Here is a 17,952-nt window from a genome sequence, read left to right on the forward strand (position 1 = left end):
ACACGAACATACCGCAGCCTCCCAAAACACACATACACACTCAACACATGCATGCATATCACACACACAGGAGGCCGTCCTTAAATTACCTTAGCTATTGATGTTATAAAACCAAACCAAGCCAAATTGTTCAATCATTGTATTAACCTCACCTGAATATTTGAAATCTAATATCACAAAAATAATAGGAATCAAATGATCTTATATAGTAGTCGTGTACTTAGTTTAATAGTTTAAGTTTGTTGTTTATTGAAATGTGGATCTCCACAGAGGTCATCAGCCAGATCTATACCTCTCATTGGATGTTTTGACACCTTTCCTGAAATGTCTTTAAGGTTGGGAGTTATTTGTGATTGGCCAATATCTTTATTGCCAAGATTTTTATTTTTTCATAAATATGGAGAATGTGAAAAAATAATATATGAAACATATGTTTTTTTGTAGGACCAACATCTACATAATTTTTTCTATCACTGCCAGAAGATGGAGAACTCCTTATCTACAGGGGTTGACCATGAAAGTCTCAACAAACTCAAGGTGAGTGTCGGGACAATCTAGGTCACTTTACTGGGTAGCAATGACCAAATCAAACAAAAACTAGTCACATTTAACTAAAAGTAATATCTTTTCCCTTTTTATGTTAAAATGATTATTGAAGGCATTTTTTGGAATTTTTTGGGGGTAAATAATTTTTCTCAACTATATATAAATATATCTTGTTTATTTATGATCAGGAAATAAGTACTCCACATTTGGATGATGAATTTATCCATTTCTTATCTAAAACATATTAATGGTTGTCTGAACTGCATGTATTAAGAAAAAGATTACAGTTATCCATTATTTAATATCATTTATCAAAAAAAACTTACACACTACAAAACCAAAATGGCAACATCCAGTGTATTGCCAATCTCATGCTTTATTGGCAGTTTATTTTTTGAAATGTTTATTTTTGGTAAAAAAGTGGTCAAATTCTCTTTTTTATTTTTTAGTAAAAGTATAATTTGAGTTTTGTTTTTTCTTTAAAGAATTTGTATAATGCTGTCTGTGTACATGCTAATTTTAGTACTTTTCCTGAAACATAAAACTTGGCACTAAGGGCGATTTTGTAACAGATACTTGAATATCTGGATGGTGAAATTTTCTGGGCACTAATATTAACTAACTGATTTCCTATGAAAAAATATCAACCAATTCAATGACATCAAGAATCATATATTTGTAAATGTTTATAGCTGAATTCAAGTTTTTTTTAGTAGGTTGTTTGACTAAATGTATTTCTTCTCTACCAGAACAAAAGGTTAAGAACTCTGTAGATAAATTTGATATACATTGTACTATGTCTAAATCAGACTCGGATTGTTGTCCATATACTGACCTAAACGTTTGGATCCGATAATAACACTATAAGAATTACATGGTTGATATTCTGGAATTCTCTGTTAATCAGCCTTATTATTGGTCAAAATCAAGGTCTGATTTATATTATCTCTTTACAATCAAAGGTTTGTATAAACTGGCAGATTATTGGGTCACAATGGTGTCCGATTTATATTATCTCTTTACAATCAAAGGTTATTGGGTCACAATGGTGTCCGATTTATTTGAAATTTGGAAACTTTTGAAAACCAGGCCGATTTTTGAGTGCCAAGGATGTCTGATTTAAACACTGTACACTGTATTATGCTTGAGTAATTCTGATAAGAATGTGTAACAACATGAGGAGATTTTAAATGTTCACCGTATGATATGTAGACTGTGTGGCAAACTCGGCGGGATGTTGAGAATGAGGATACCTACTTACTTAACCATGTCAAGGTACCAGATGTATATACTCGGACAAGGAACGCTCAAGTCATTGTTAATGTTGCTTCAAAGATAATTACCTGCTTGACAGAAAATTTTATCATGATTTCAGCTACATTGGAAATTATGATGACAATAAATCTTTTAAAATAAAATCTCGACTCTTTTAATGAAAAGCAATGGTTTGATATTTTATAACCATAAAGATTTATTTTTTTTCTAAAATAGAATTTACCTGTGTTTTCTTTAATTACCATTTCACAAGATTTAGCCAGGTGTTTATACTAATTGCATTTGTATTACAGTCTTAAAGTAATGAATTCTAAAAGTCTTAAGACTCATGCTTTAGATTTTTTTTATTCCTAACTTCAAACATTTCAGGAGGTCTCTGAAAAAAAATGCTATCTAAATTCTGTTGATTTTAATAATGAGTTATTTTGTAATGGAAATATGTAAGCGTTGATTTTAATTGGCTAATTTATAGAGGTCATATAGGAGAGTGACCTGCAGATGAAAAGGAAATAATAGATATGTATAGTTTACAGAACATGACATATTGATCCTGATCTTTTGAAGCTTTTGAAAATGTAATTTTATGAAAGATAAACTTTGTTATGATTAATAGGTAATTGCTTTGTGACCTTTGTATGTTGACCTTTGACATATGTGTAAATGTTGATTTCTGACCTTTGACCTGTATGTATATGTAGATGATCTGCAAGCCAGCAAAGGACCTAGAGGAAACCTTCTTATTAAACTCTGTTAAGGTATTAATTAGGAGGGTTTCTAGGGGGGAGACACATCACACCGTCTCACCGAACACAGATACAACTGCTGATACACACATATCACAAACAGCATGGAATATTGAAGAAAAGCTTTCCTAAAAAAGTTGATTATTTCATATTTTTCAAGAACTATTTTCTGTTATTGTAAATATTTAAGCAAAAACATCATTCTAACCAGTCTCTTTTGATGTACACAATTTTTCCTTCTTCATTTGGTTGATTTTTTTTGCGTTTAAAATTTAAAATTTTTTGTCACAATGTTTTCTTATTCATTTCTGATAAAGCACCTTTTTCATAGAATGAAAATTGAATTAACTTTTCTAAGAGATTTTTTTTTTGTATTTCACAACTTACTTAGTAGAACCAAAATAGGTGGTTTAACACTCCACACTCACCCAGTAGTTTGACACACACCACACTCACCCCAACTACCCCCCTCCACTGCCCTTTCCCCCATTGCCCTCCAGCCCCTCCCCCACTACCCCTACTAGTGTCTCCCCCCTTGACAACTCCACATTTATGTTTGGACTGCCTTCCAGAATTAGCTTACACTTATAATTCCTTTGTTGTGTGTTATGTTGGTATTTTGTCTGGATATGTAGGTGTTGATCAATGTTTTCAACATTTTCAAGTGTTCAAAAAAAAAATAAAAATTCATAGAAAAAAAACCCCAAAATAGCATCTGATCAAATTATTGAAGAAATGTATGCATGCATACAAAATATTATTCAAAAGTATCATTGAAATATAAGAAGATAAAATAATTACAGCTTAGAAGTTCAAAAGCTTGAACTTCTGAGTCCATGTGTTGAAAGTATTGTTAGCTTAACTAAAAACATTTTTTTTTATATATTTTGATATTTATATTAAACAAGTTGTTGAATGATTTGAATTAATGGAGATGTTGGAAACATTGCCAATACCCTGACCACTTACTAACACTCAGTAATTCTACAATTTACAGATTATAGGCGGACTATTGTTACATTTATCATTTGTATCTGTTTAATAATCAAATAATCAAGATTAAAGGGAAAATATTTATATCAACAGGAATATATTTCAAACTTATATGTATTAGATGTTTCATATATGATATTTATCTTAAAAGTTGTTGAAAACTTTCTATATATAATACAATACTTGATAAATTTTGATGTCTTGTTGGTATTGTACCGGAATTCTACAGATTGAGTAGTATAGTGATTATTGTTGGTTATGCAGGACATGACCTGGTTTTACAATATAGGTCATTGTTATATTATAAGTGACCTAATTTTAGTATATATAGGTCACAGTTTGTGTATTTTGTTGTCTATATAAACTCGTGTATATACAGGTGTATATAGAACTTGATGTAAGTGTTGAGTTACTCAAAGAAATCTTTTGATTTTTATCTTCATTTATTTCAGTTTGTATTAAACTGAATTTTGTACATTCCTTGTGGAGCTAAACAACTTCAACTCTGACATATACGGTTATTTCATTAAAAAAATTTTCGCACAATTGGCACCCACAGAAAGTTTAATACATTCTCACATAGCATTTTACATTGCAGACTCAACATCACTTCATTTTAAAGAACAGTTTCATTATTCATTTTTACATTTGGAAGTTGGGAGGATTTCATGGTTCTAACATTCTACTCAATATCTGGGCAGGCTCCATATGGAGTGGACAACAAAAAGCAATGTTTGTAATGCCTCTTCACTGTGCAGTGTGATGTTTTGAGGATGTTTGATAAAACCACTGCTTTGATCCTGGAACAATTTGATAGTGCTTTATATTTCACACAACACCATTAATAGTGTATTAACTCTGTCGGGACTTTAGATTCATAGTGTTTGTACTTTACACATAATTTGAGGTCATGAATAAAAGTAAAAATTCATTTTATAATATTTTTCTTGTTTTGAGGCTTGTAACTAGATCATTCTCCCTATCAAATCTATACAGTTGATGAGGCAACCACCATTCCACCAGCTTCTTTGTTATCAAGATAGCTACCACTAGTCAGACTCTTTGTTATCAAGGTAGCTACCACTAGCCAGCCTCTTTGTTATCAAGGTAGCTACCACTAGTCAGACTCTTTGTTATCAAGGTAGCTACCACTAGCCAGCCTCTTTGTTATCAAGGTGTAAGCTACCACTAGTCAGACTCTTTGTTATCAAGGTGTAAGTTACCACTAGCCAGCCTCTTTGTTATCAAGGTAGCTACCACTAGTCAGACTCTTTGTTATCAAGGTAGAAGTTACCACTAGCCAGTCTCTTTGTTATCAAGGTAGCTACCACTAGCCAGCCTCTTTGTTATCAAGGTAGAAGTTACCACTAGCCAGTCTCTTTGTTATCAAGGTAGCTACCACTAGCCAGCCTCTTTGTTATCAAGGTGTAAGTTACCACTAGCCAGACTCTTTGTTATCAAGGTAGAAGTTACCACTAGCCAGCCTCTTTGTTATCAAGGTAGAAGTTACCACTAGCCAGCCTCTTTGTTATCAAGGTAGAAGTTACCACTAGCCAGCCTCTTTGTTATCAAGGTAGAAGTTACCACTAGCCAGCCTCTTTGTTATCAAGGTGTAAGTTACCACTAGCCAGCCTCTTTGTTATCAAGGTGTAAGTTACCACTAGCCAGCCTCTTTGTTATCAAGGTGTAAGCTACCACTAGCCAGTCTCTTTGTTATCAAGGTAGAAGTTACCACTAGCCAGCCTCTTTGTTATCAAGGTAGAAGTTACCACTAGCCAGCCTCTTTGTTATCAAGGTGTAAGTTACCACTAGCCAGCCTCTTTGTTATCAAGGTGTAAGCTACCACTAGCCAGCCTCTTTGTTATCAAGGTAGAAGTTACCACTAGCCAGTCTCTTTGTTTTCAAGGTGTAAGTTACCACTAGTCAACCTCTTTGTTATCAAGGTAGAAGTTACCACTAGTCAACCTCTTTGTTATCAAGGTGTAAGTTACCACTAGCCAGTCTCTTTGTTTTCAAGGTGTAAGTTACCACTAGTCAACCTCTTTGTTATCAAGGTAGAAGTTACCACTAGTCAACCTCTTTGTTTTCAAGGTGTAAGTTACCACTAGCCAGTCTCTTTGTTATCAAGGTGTAAGCTACCACTAGACAGCCTCTTTGTTATCAAGGTGTAAGCTACCACTAGCCAGCCTCTTTGTTATTAAGGTAGAAGTTACCACTAGCCAGCCTCTTTGTCATCAAGGTGTAAGTTACCACTAGCCAGCCTCTTTGTTATCAAGGTGGAAGCTACCACTAGCCAGCCTCTTTGTTATCAAGGTGTAAGCTACCACTAGCCAGCCTCTTTGTTATCAAGGTAGAAGTTACCACTAGCCAGCCTCTTTGTTATCAAGGTAGAAGTTACCACTAGCCAGTCTCTTTGTTATCAAGGTGGAAGCTACCACTAGCCAGCCTCTTTGTTATCAAGGTGTAAGCTACCACTAGCCAGCCTCTTTGTTATCAAGGTGTAAGCTACCACTAGCCAGCCTCTTTGTTATCAAGGTGTAAGCTACCACTAGCCAGTCTCTTTGTTATCAAGGTGGAAGCTACCACTAGCCAGCCTCTTTGTTATCAAGGTGTAAGCTACCACTAGCCAGCCTCTTTGTTATCAAGGTGTAAGCTACCACTAGCCAGCCTCTTTGTTATCAAGGTAGAAGTTACCACTAGCCAGTCTCTTTGTTATCAAGGTGTAAGCTACCACTAGCCAGCCTCTTTGTTATCAAGGTAGAAGTTACCACTAGCCAGTCTCTTTGTTATCAAGGTGTAAGTTACCACTAGCCAGCCTCTTTGTTATCAAGGTAGATGTTACCACTAGCCAGCCTCTTTGTTATCAAGGTGTAAGTTACCACTAGCCAGCCTCTTTGTTATCAAGGTAGAAGTTACCACTAGCCAGCCTCTTTGTTATTAAGGTAGAAGTTACCACTAGCCAGTCTCTTTGTTATAATTTTTTTTCAGAATTTTGTTTAACATGTATTTATTTTTATAACTTAATAAGTACTTCTAAGGATTTACTTTTAATGGAAATATTCTGCCCTTTATGAATTGGATTTAAATGAAAAGTATGAGTACATTAACACTCGGCTAAAGATAGGAACAGGAATGTACTAACAAATTGGTAGAGGATTTATTTTCTGACTGGGAGTATGGTGGGCTGTATGCGGTGAAGGGACAATCAGCTTACTATGACTCGGAAAAAATGCTGCCTATGTCTTCGAAACATCTGCTTAATCTAAGCATGGATGGTCAAATGTGGTATATTTGTAATGATTGGTCAGTTATCAGAGGAGGCGGAGTCTATCATTCCCCAATGTATCATTGGCTATTGTTGCTTTTTGTCACCTCCCACTTCCTGTCGTCATCGGAGACTCACAGTAAATTATCTCCCTTTGTGTTAACATTAGGTTATCATTAGGAAATCGATGATTTCTTCCTCCACAAAAGTACACTCTTTTTATACATTGAGAAGACACAACTGGTACAGTCTTAATTTAGTTTCTTGAAAGTTTAGATTCTGAAAATACTGTATGTATGACAACAATTTTCTCAATTCTTTCATCATTTTAATCCAAATGCTTAATTGTCTGTGGAAAAATTACTTTAAATTGATGTTTAAGAAACAAATAACTTTTCAATAAACTTATCAATTCATTTACTTAAATTGGTTATTAGTTCGGGAAAAAAAATAAGAAAAAAAATATATATAACAGCCATAACTACCAGCCATTGCTATATAAATATTTTTGTTGATATATATTTTCACTATGGTTGAAAATCAGTTTTGGTAAATATAATTATTATACAGTTTGTATATTCCTTGGACAATTGAACAACAGTATAAAGTATGATGGAGAGAATTATGAAAATTAATGAAGAACATTTCACTTAATTTTACTTAAGTCAGGAATTTGAAAAACCATTCATCTATTTATCTGGATGAAATATAATGAATTGATTGGAAATATTATTGCTGTTGTATACATGGTATGTATTATTGGTCGTACATATATAACGCAAATCACTTTGTTTTTGTGGAAATTATATTTTCATGGTAATTTGTGAGGTGTAGTTGAAAATTAATTGAAATCCATCTTGAGAATGGATTTAAATCATCTTTTGTTAAAAAGTTTATTGAGTTGAAGTACCATGTTTAAAATCAAAATTCACAAAAAAAATGAAGTGATCTGCAGAACTTTGCTTGCCTGTTAATATAAAATAACTATATTATACAGATACAGATTTTTAACAAATCTAAACACCTATGATAATTACAATGTACAAATGTAGTGATAATTATAATTATGGTAAATTGGTTCGATATCTTGATAAAACAAATACTTAGCTTTCGTTTTTATTCATTTATTTATTTTTTTTGTGAAAATTATCAAAAAGTAAACCAGCAAAAAATATTAATAAATGAAATTATTATTGATCTAGAGATATTCTAATATTGTTTCAGAAAGAACCTTCCACTTCTGTCAAGAGTACTGGTGAACCTACAAGTATCATAAAGTCTAAATGCTCAAGTGAGCCTCTGATGTTTATAGGTTCCGTTATTATAGGAAGTGTGTTTACCTATTTCAGTCTCTCCATGCCTCCGACGTCAGTACGTATGTTAAATTCCTGCCAACGATTCTCAACCAGTTATTTTCCCTCCTGTCCAAGACGGAGTGTGAAGATGTAGCAGTCAACGTGGTCAAGTGAGTTATTACACTGGTCACTAGTGGTCATGCAATGTCAGACTGACCAGTCGGATACCTTGTTATATCAACGCTGATAATTTCATATAAAATCAAGTTGGAAATACACGTATAATATAATTATTGTGACCTATATCACTGTAAATATTGCTGTGAAAAAAAGACAATACAATTTTGTTTCAGTTTTATTATCAAACTTGTCTAAAATTTCTCATTTATTTTGATTAAGCTTCCTTTTTAATAATTTTTGTCTAAACCAAGCTCACTTAAGATGCTACTACGACGTACAAATCTGCCATATTTGTCTGACTGTAAGCCCAGCGTTGTCTATTGGAGTTAAGTCGATACTAACTTGTGCTATATTGAGTCAATAATAGTGAGTTGGTCCCATTCTCAAGCTTTATTGTAGTATAAAGACAGTTGTTACTTCATACTAATAGCATTTGTATCTCCTGTTAAAATTAACTATCACTCATTTTATGACTTCCATTCCCTGTCTGATATTTTCCTTGTGCCGCCATGATGCACTCTGTTGATTAATCTAGTAGTTTCTGCGTATTAATTAAAGATTCTAAACATCAGCTGTTACTTTTCAGAGTCTTGGTACACATTGTGTCTGAAGTAAATACAGCTGAAAGAATCAAGACACTTAGAAATTACGTCAAAGTAAGTCTATTATCACTTTCTAAAAATATGAAATGTTAAGCAGCCTTTCACAGACTCTCAGAATTACATGTATATAGCTAATGCTGCATATGTTATGTGTGTTTAAGTATCGACTGGCCACAATAAGGAGTAAATATAATTACTGACAGGATGTCTAATTTATCGTGTTTGCACTTCATTGCAATTGCTATTTCCATCTGGCATCCATATTTGTAATGAGTGCCAACTGAGAACTGTTTTATGATTAAATGTAGTAATTGAACTGGCTATGCTTCTTTGACCTTTAAACTTCTATCAAATTTGTTGGAAAATCAAGAGGAAGCGAAAACATATGCACAGTGTATTACTTAATTCTCATTTCAATTGATGAAATGTTTGTATCATTATAAAAATTATTATATATTTGTCCTTTGAACTCTATTATTTGACCTGTGACCTTTGATCCTGCAGTATGTGTTCAAACCTGGACATGTTCCCCGGGGAAGTAAACAGAGAACTGTCCATGAGGAGTTGGCTAAGAACTTGACCCAGATCCTCCAGCCGTCCATGGCGGACCACTTAGTGGTCACCAAGTTTCTACAACACTCCTGGTTCTTCTTTGAAACCCTCATCAAGAGTATGACCACGTACCTCATAGATTCCGACAGAATTAAGGTATGTTTTAGGAAACCTCAACAAGGTCATGACCTCTGATAGGATCAAAGAATGGTACAAACCCTTACCAAGGTCATGACTTTTTTCCTTTAAACCCTCAACAAGGTTATGACCTCTGATAGGATCAAAATATGATATAAACCCTTACCAAGGTCATGATCTTTTTTCCTTTAAACCTTCAACAAGGTTATGACCTCTGACAGAGTCAAAAAATGTTATAAGCCATTACTAAGATCATGACATTGTTCTTATGAACCCTTACCAAGGTCATGACCTCTGACACACTAAGAAGAGCATATTATGACAGTCTAAGGGAAGAAACAGACATAGAGCAAATGACCATAAATTACATGCTTTAGGTAAAAGTTTTCAAAAACCCAACTCTGATCATGTATTAATTAAGAAAAAAAAAAAAAAAAAAAAAATATTATTTGCATTTCATTCAAGATTTATGAAACTCTATTCACATTGAATTTTAAAGATCTTATATGAACTAGAAATTAATTTTATGATCGTGTATTTGTATTCATTTGTTTTGTACCCCCATGTGGAATCCTTTTTTCAGGGTGATTTATCTATGACATTTTGTACAATTAACTTACGGGTACTTTGTATGTTAACTGATGTAGATGCCGAGGAATGAGCGATTCAGTAGTGACTATCAGTTCCGTATTGAGAGACTTCTCCAGACCCTGGCGCCCAACATCACCCACAAACACCGAGAGATGCCTCGGGAGACCAAGAGTGCCAACCTCAGTCTCGCCAACTTTGTCAAGGTACAAAATCTCAACTTCTTTTCTTAGATATCTAAAAAAAAATCTCAAATTCCTGGTTAATTTCAGACCTATTGATGTTAAGGTACAAAATCTCAATATATTCTCAACTTCATTTCTTAAAAATCTAAAACTAAGTTATCAAATAATAATTTCAGTCATTTCTAATCCTATTGAAGTTAACTCCAATATCCTATCAATGAAATTGTTCTGAGCCTTTAAAGTAATTCTGTTGTGTATTCTTTTAGGAATTATTTTACTTGTGACTATGATCCTTTGGGTCATTCAGTATATTTTTTTGAACTGAAATGATTACTTTATCAAGTGACCATCCAATTATATGTTACACATTATTCTTGTGTTTGGCATTAGAGTTATTTCCCTTGAAAAACATCAGAGATATTGTTACATTACAGATGTGTTTTACCCTGATGGACCGAGGGTTTGTGTTCAGACTAATCAGCAGCTACCTGGAGAACTTTGGTCCCGGTGACTCTAAGGTAAGGTGACCCGTTATAAAGTTGTTTATTCTTCTGATTGGGGTTTATATCTACAGTCTAGTGATGTTTTACCTGGAGAACTTTGGTCCCGGTGACACTAAGGTAAGGTGACCTGTTATAAAATTGTTTATTCTTCTGATTGGAGTTTATATCTACAGTCTAGTGATGTTTTACCTGGAGAACTTTGGTCCCGGTGACTCTAAGGTAAGGTGACCTGTTATAAAGTTCTTTGTTCTTCTGATTGGAGTTTATATCTACAGTCTAGTGATGTTTTACCTGGAGAACTTTGGTCCCGGTGACTTAAGGTAAGGTGACCTGTTATAAAGTTGTTTGTTCTTCTGATTGGGGTTTCTACCAGGTATCTTTTTTCAAATTTCGATTTGACTTGGAAAAGTGAGAAGATGCTGTATGTTTCAAAAAAGTATTAAGAGTTTCCTTTTCAGTTAAATGAATTTCAGCATTACAGGTAGCATAATTCGTTTTTTTTCTTTTCTTTAGACGCTGCAGGAATGCAAGTTTGATTTCCTGAGGACGGTCTGTAGTCATGAGCACTATGTTCCTTTGTCTCTTCCTCTTATGAGGAAAGGAATGATCAAGACATTCAAAGGTGAGTTATCTCCCTTCAATAATAACTCTCCTTCACTAAACTGATAGTTGAATTAACAATTGAATTTGAACCTAGCCCTCCTTTGAAGTTGGCTGGAGAATTTTAGATGCTTTTCTTTTGCAATCATTTCTGAGTGTAAATTTTGATTTTCATCTTGGCCTATTTTTTAGTGAGTTGGCAACTGTCAGCTTAATTCTCACAGAATGCTTATTCTGATAATATAAATGCACATATGGCAGTATTTTACATTCAGCATACTTATACATATCTTAGATTCATACTTTAGGTCAGCCTAATTTCTTTGGTTGAGTTATGTCCCTTGATCTTTCTTTGCTAGGTTGAACAACACTAAATATTCCAACTAAAACTTGTTGCCTCTTTAAGAGTCCTATTTCCATGTGTGACAATTTAGTTATGGAATTTTATTTTTTTGGGATGTTACAATACCATTTTCTTTTATTTGAAAACTAATATTAGTAATTTTCAATAAGAAGATGGAACCATGTGTATAAGATATTTTTGATCATTATTAGTACAAAAAATCCATTTGTAATATTTCAAATGTAATATAAGTCATTTGATATATTCAATTTCATGTTCTATTGTTATGCAACTGCTTTCTATCTGGATTGTGCAAAATCAAAATATAAATACAATATTGAAGGTCTGGGGGAGCTGCATGTCTATCGTACTAGTGGATTATGGTTATCTAAAATTATTATCTCTATATCGATATAAATATTTATATCATATATTTCACATTTTGTATACATAATTAAAAACCCTGTAACCTCTGCCTTGAGTTACCATTAATTATGAATATTGATGAGAAATATTCTAATTATTTGTATACATCAATAATATTGGTTAAGTATTTGCATGGTAATAGAATTTCATTGGATACACAAGGATGGTTTTCTCCTCTTTTCTTCTTTATTTGAAGACAAGAATTGAAGCCTTACTTATATATATAATAGATATGAATATCATTTTACATTTTAACAGCCAAATATTTACAAAATATCTTTGTATTTTAGCACTGACAATAATTGTTATGTATCACTGCTTTTAGGAAATATTTTTGAATGCTGAACTGACATTTAATTTGACATCACCAATCACTTTAAACCACCCTGTTAGAGTTATCTCCCTTATGAATTTCTCCCACTAAAAAGATATTTTTCATTAGATAAAATTATTACCAAACAGTGTTTTTTTCCTTGGAAATTAGAAATAATTCTTTTCAAAGATTTCAAAGATGTAGTATATCTTAAAGAAGTTTTATATTGGATGTATGATGAGTAGACTATTTGTCTATTATGTTTGGATAAATAAACATCTTGGAATCTTCTGGTATTACACCAAAATATGTTGCATATTTTGATTTAATTGTATAGAGAAAAACAAAAGTTCTAAAAGAATTTAAAATTGAAATTTTATTGATATTTTTAAATATCCTGAAATTCTGTATACATAATAAAATGACAATTGCAATTTTCATTTACAAAAGATCTTTTTAAATTAATTATTATCATAACTTTATATTTCTGTTAATGAATACACTATGAATATGAATATTTTGAAAACAAAGCCAAAAATAAAAAACGATGTTTTTATCATGTTATTGTACTATTGGATAAATTTCTAATGGTGTTATTTTTAAAGACTCAGTTAAGAGAATGCATTTTAATGTGTCCAGATTCCCGCCTCAGAAGTTGTTTTTTTAATTACCACGTCCACTTGAGACACACATGACCGATCTGTTTTATCGTGTTTGTTCCATGCTATTCTTTGCACAGACATCAAACTGGAAGGTAAACAGCTCACTTTAAACTATTCCTGTAGATGAGAAATTGTCGCAATATTTTGTCGCATGCAGTGGTGTACATCCTGCACTGTTTGAAATAAATGGAGTGATATTTTTCCTTTGCTTGTGTGGATTGAACTTGCATTTCAGTGATATTTTCTTTATGCTTCTTAGAATCTAACTATAATGCTTTACAGTGTTTTATTGTATCATATACGATTTTTTATATCTAGAGTTTTCTTTGCTTGAAATAAATCTTAATATCTGCAATCACTTATATACCCTTCATAGCGCCATGGTAACCATTGTTTTGTCTGGTATGTGCCTTTCCATTGGTTGGATACCTGGTAACTCCCTGGAATCTTGGAAAAACCTGTTCCCTTCATATTTTTGTTACCTTGCATTTCATCATATTTACAAAAAACTTGATTAGTTATTAACTTAAACCAAATTATCATTCTGAACATGTGTAATCTTTTTAGATATAGAATATGCTTGAACCCTAAGTGACCTTAACTGACCCTTGTCGGTTCTCATCAAGCACCAAATGCTGTATCTTCACAAACTATGATTTCATTCCATTAAGCCAGGGCAACAATTTGTATTTCAGATCTAGATACCATTTTCCCCACCCATGAGCTGGGTCTTGGTAAAAACTTTGTTGTAGGATTTATTACAGTTCCTGTTTCTGTTTTTTTGTTCCAAAACAATGATAGAATCTTCATTTACAGCTCTATCTTAAAAAAATGTTGTAATTTTATCAAACTCCGTTCATAGGTGCAATAACATCAGTAAATGCACTTCTTGCAGACTCATCTTGAGAGAATTTTTCCAGAAATGAAAGAAGTTCATCCAAAAATCTGAGTAAATTTTCCAATAATATATCTGTAATCGATTTTAGGCGTCAACATGTGGCAGTTCAAACAACTTACAGATATTTTTGGTGGTTTTGAAAACCATCAGTGAGAACAATCTAGGTATTATTATGGAAGAATTCTTTTTATATACAACACAATTGCTTTCTGACTAACCAGCTCTCAGGTGATCTTTCTTACATCATTATATATGTATATATAAACGGTGTAATATACCAACTTAATGAATTGGTATAATTTGAAAATCAATTTCAAATACAATGTACTTCAATTTTATTTGGAATATTTATATTATATTTTAAGGGAGTATAGATACAAAATATAAAATCCAGGATATCTGTATATATAATTTATTTTGATTGAGTTTTAATTTTTGATATTATTTCTTTTGTTTTTATTTGTTTGAATTTCATTGATTCTTTTTCTCACTTGTTTTTTTTTTTTTTTTTTATTATTTTTTTTTTTTTTGCCTTTTTGTTTTTGTTTTTTGTTTTGGTATAAGAAAACAATAGTGTCTTAAATTCCAAAGACAATAAAGGGGGAGAAAAAAGAAATAAATTGAAAAAAAAAAAAAAAAAAAAATACAGTAAGTTAGTAGCCTCTTTCTACTACAAGGATACTCTGCCTCAAAATGACCCTGACTATTCATGAGGCAATAAACCCAGCAAAGAAACAACCAGATAAATTTTTTTTGCCTCATTTGCCTTGTGAAATGTTGGTAGGTTGCCTGCATGCTGCTATGTCAATATAGCCTTTGCAGTTTGTTTTCTTACATTTACATTGTTGTGTCACCTGCAAAAAGCAGGTGGCATATAGGTATCAATATGTTGGTGGCTTTGCCCGCATTGAGGTTTCTGTGCGATAACTCAAGTTCCCTTTGGCTAATCAACTCAAACTTGATGCAGATCTTCCTTACCAAAAGTGCTAGCTTCGGATTGCTTTTCAGGTCCAAAGGTTGAAGGTCAAGGTCACTGTTACTAATAAAAAAGAATATTTTTCAGTGGGATAACCCGAGTTCCCTTAAGCTAATAATATTCAAACTTTATGCAGATCTTCTTTATCCCAAATGCTTGCTTAGGATTAATTTTCAGGTCTGAAGTTCAAAGGTCAAGGTCAATGTTACTAAAAAGACATTTCATTTCCTTGCCAAAAGTTCCTCTGGGCTGATCAAACTCTAACTTCATGCAGATCTTCCTTACCAAAAATGCTTGCTTGGGGTCACTTTTCAGGGTCAAAGGTCAAGGTCACTGTTTCCTTCTAATATCTCGAGTTCCTTTGGGCCCATCAAACTCAATTTCCATGCAGATTTTCTTTACCACAAGTGCTTACATGGGATTGTTTTTTCACTGGTCCAAAGGTCAAGGTTACTGTTACTATAAATAGAAAATCTGTTTCAGTGCAATAACTCTTGTAATCACATAACATTCTGCGCAGGTGACACATCCACTTCTGTGGAATTCTTGTGTATATAGAGGTTACCAATGTCAGTGACTCAGAGGTTATAGAGACTAATTATCATTATGAGTGACATGATTATCATAATGTTATGAGTGACATAACTATCATAATGTTATGAGTGACATAATTATCATAATGTTATGAGTGACATGATTATCATATTGTTATGAGTCACATAATTATCATAATGTTATGAGCGACATAGTTATCATAATGTTAGGAGTGACATAATTATCATAATGTTATGAGCGACATTATTATCATATTGTTATGAGAGACTAATTATCATAATGTTATGAGTGACATAATTATCATAATGTTATGAGTGACATAATTATCATAATGTTATGAGTGACATAATTATCATAATGTTATGAGTGACATAATTATCATAATGTTATGAGTGACATATAATGATTATGTTATGGGTTATCCTTTACAGCTGTTTGTAGCATTATTTCTCCAGTTAGCATTCTGTCATTCTGTCTGTTAAAACATTTAATAGGTATCTATTTGAACTACAATTCGCAATTTGTTGCCATATGTATGTGACTAATCCTTTGGATGGTAAAGTGAGGACAATACAATTCTTGTTTCACATTTTATACCGATCCAGTTACTGGTTTACCTCCTCTGTCCACTGCTAGGCTTTATACAGAGTTATGGACCTTTGTTTGTTTTGTTACACTATATATAGAGTTACAGCCCTTTGATCACAGTACCTGTTTTGGTAGCAGTGTTTTGCAGGATTATTTTTTGTCAGTAACTAAGATTAATGGAGTTATGTCACTTTGTACATATTCTGTAATATGTTTGACTAAGTAAATTTGAATGACTGTTTTTTGTGATCAATGCTTTCTTCTTTTCAGCAAAATATATTTTTTGATTTTCCATTTTACAAAATTATGAAGTCAGATTTATTGAAGTCATCAGTTTAACTTAGTATTGACCTTATTTTTTTCAGTGTTGAAATGCAATCTGACTATATACAGCAAGTTTTCTTTATATTGTTTATTTTTTTCCTGAATTGATTTAAAACTAATGTGGGATCAATTGGTATTGATAACTAATGGACTTGTGCTGACAATCTGTAAAAAAAATAAAAAATCAACAGGTACTTATATAAAGTTATCTTGATTAAATCAATATTGGACCAGCTGCATTACTGGTATGGAGACCAAAGAGCATGTTGAGACTTGAAATATCATCACACATGTCAAGTTTTAATCATTAATCACTGAATTATCGAAAAGGTTAAATGTCAAAGTTCAGGTCAACAAGGTCAAATACTAAAAGTGCAAAGGTGAAAGGTCAGAAGAAGAATAACTTGAGGTCAACAAATTTAAGATTTCATACTGATGATTATGCATGTAATACTAAAAGTTTTTAATGGATGCATAACCATTTTTAATTGATAATTTAATTATGAAAAAGAAAGATATATGTATTTGAAAGTTTGTTTTAAAAACTAACCTGGGAAGCTAAAATCTGAATGCTGGTAATTTTTCTCTCCTGATTTTCGGTTTGGCGAGTTTGAATGATAATTACAAACCTCAGTGTTGTTTTCAGTGGTGAATCTGAATGTACAAAGATGTCATAATGATAATTTGTTGGTTTTAATTTGAATTGTATTGGTTGTTGGTTTTACCAAATGGGAATTGTTTGAAAAGTGCATCATAATGATGTCATATCTAATATTGATTAAAGTATCTTTGTCATAATGAATGTCTCATGGATGACATGAGTTTCTCAGAAGCAAACTAATTATGATTATGAAGCAGTTATGCTGTAAGGATAGTGAGACATACTTTGTTGGATACATACACAGTTATAAATTCCTTCAATTAAACATCATGTATCTTCATTAAGCCTTCACTGTTACCACTATATATCAACTTATAATTTTTCTCAAATATTAAAATGGAGCATAAAATTTCAACACCTTTCAACATGAACAGGTATGATTTTTTAATGTTGAAGAAATCAAATTTAAAAAATTGAACTCAATGTGTCATCAATTTCATCACAACGTGAACCGTTGTCTTGAAATATAATATGTATACTGTATATGCAAAAAAACATGGTCCTTTTTCCAATATTGTTATGGTTTCTTTTAGAAGTAATTTTACTGTTGCCATGGTTACAGATCTGAAATGTGACTATACCCTCTCTGAGGAATACCGGAAACAGCACTACCTGGCAGGCCTGATACTGCAGGAGCTGAAGATGGCGCTTAGTGAGCCGCGCGAAATACGTCGTATAGCGATCACAGTCCTCCGTGACCAGCTCGCCAAACATTCGTTTGATGACCGTACTTCACGTCAA

The 17,952-nt window shown here is 32.6% G+C and overlaps 1 protein-coding gene across 5 annotated transcripts in view; it reads left to right on the forward strand.

Annotated features, from left to right (window-relative positions):
- LOC117342759 (dedicator of cytokinesis protein 9-like) overlaps nt 1-17,952 on the forward strand; it is a 135,972-nt gene that overhangs the window by 47,146 nt on the left and 70,874 nt on the right. For all 5 annotated transcript variants that reach the window (XM_033904998.1, XM_033904997.1, XM_033904999.1 and 2 more), the window contains exons 20-27: nt 445-537; nt 8,172-8,287; nt 8,884-8,953; nt 9,404-9,607; nt 10,237-10,383; nt 10,797-10,880; nt 11,379-11,487; nt 13,287-13,301. In XM_033904998.1, the coding sequence (XP_033760889.1) occupies nt 445-537; nt 8,172-8,287; nt 8,884-8,953; nt 9,404-9,607; nt 10,237-10,383; nt 10,797-10,880; nt 11,379-11,487; nt 13,287-13,301 (838 nt within the window). The remainder of the gene's footprint in view (nt 1-444; nt 538-8,171; nt 8,288-8,883; nt 8,954-9,403; nt 9,608-10,236; nt 10,384-10,796; nt 10,881-11,378; nt 11,488-13,286; nt 13,302-17,952) is intronic.

The sequence above is a fragment of the Pecten maximus genome, chromosome 14 (assembly GCF_902652985.1).
Source record: "Pecten maximus chromosome 14, xPecMax1.1, whole genome shotgun sequence".
In the NCBI taxonomy this organism is placed as follows: domain Eukaryota; kingdom Metazoa; phylum Mollusca; class Bivalvia; order Pectinida; family Pectinidae; genus Pecten; species Pecten maximus.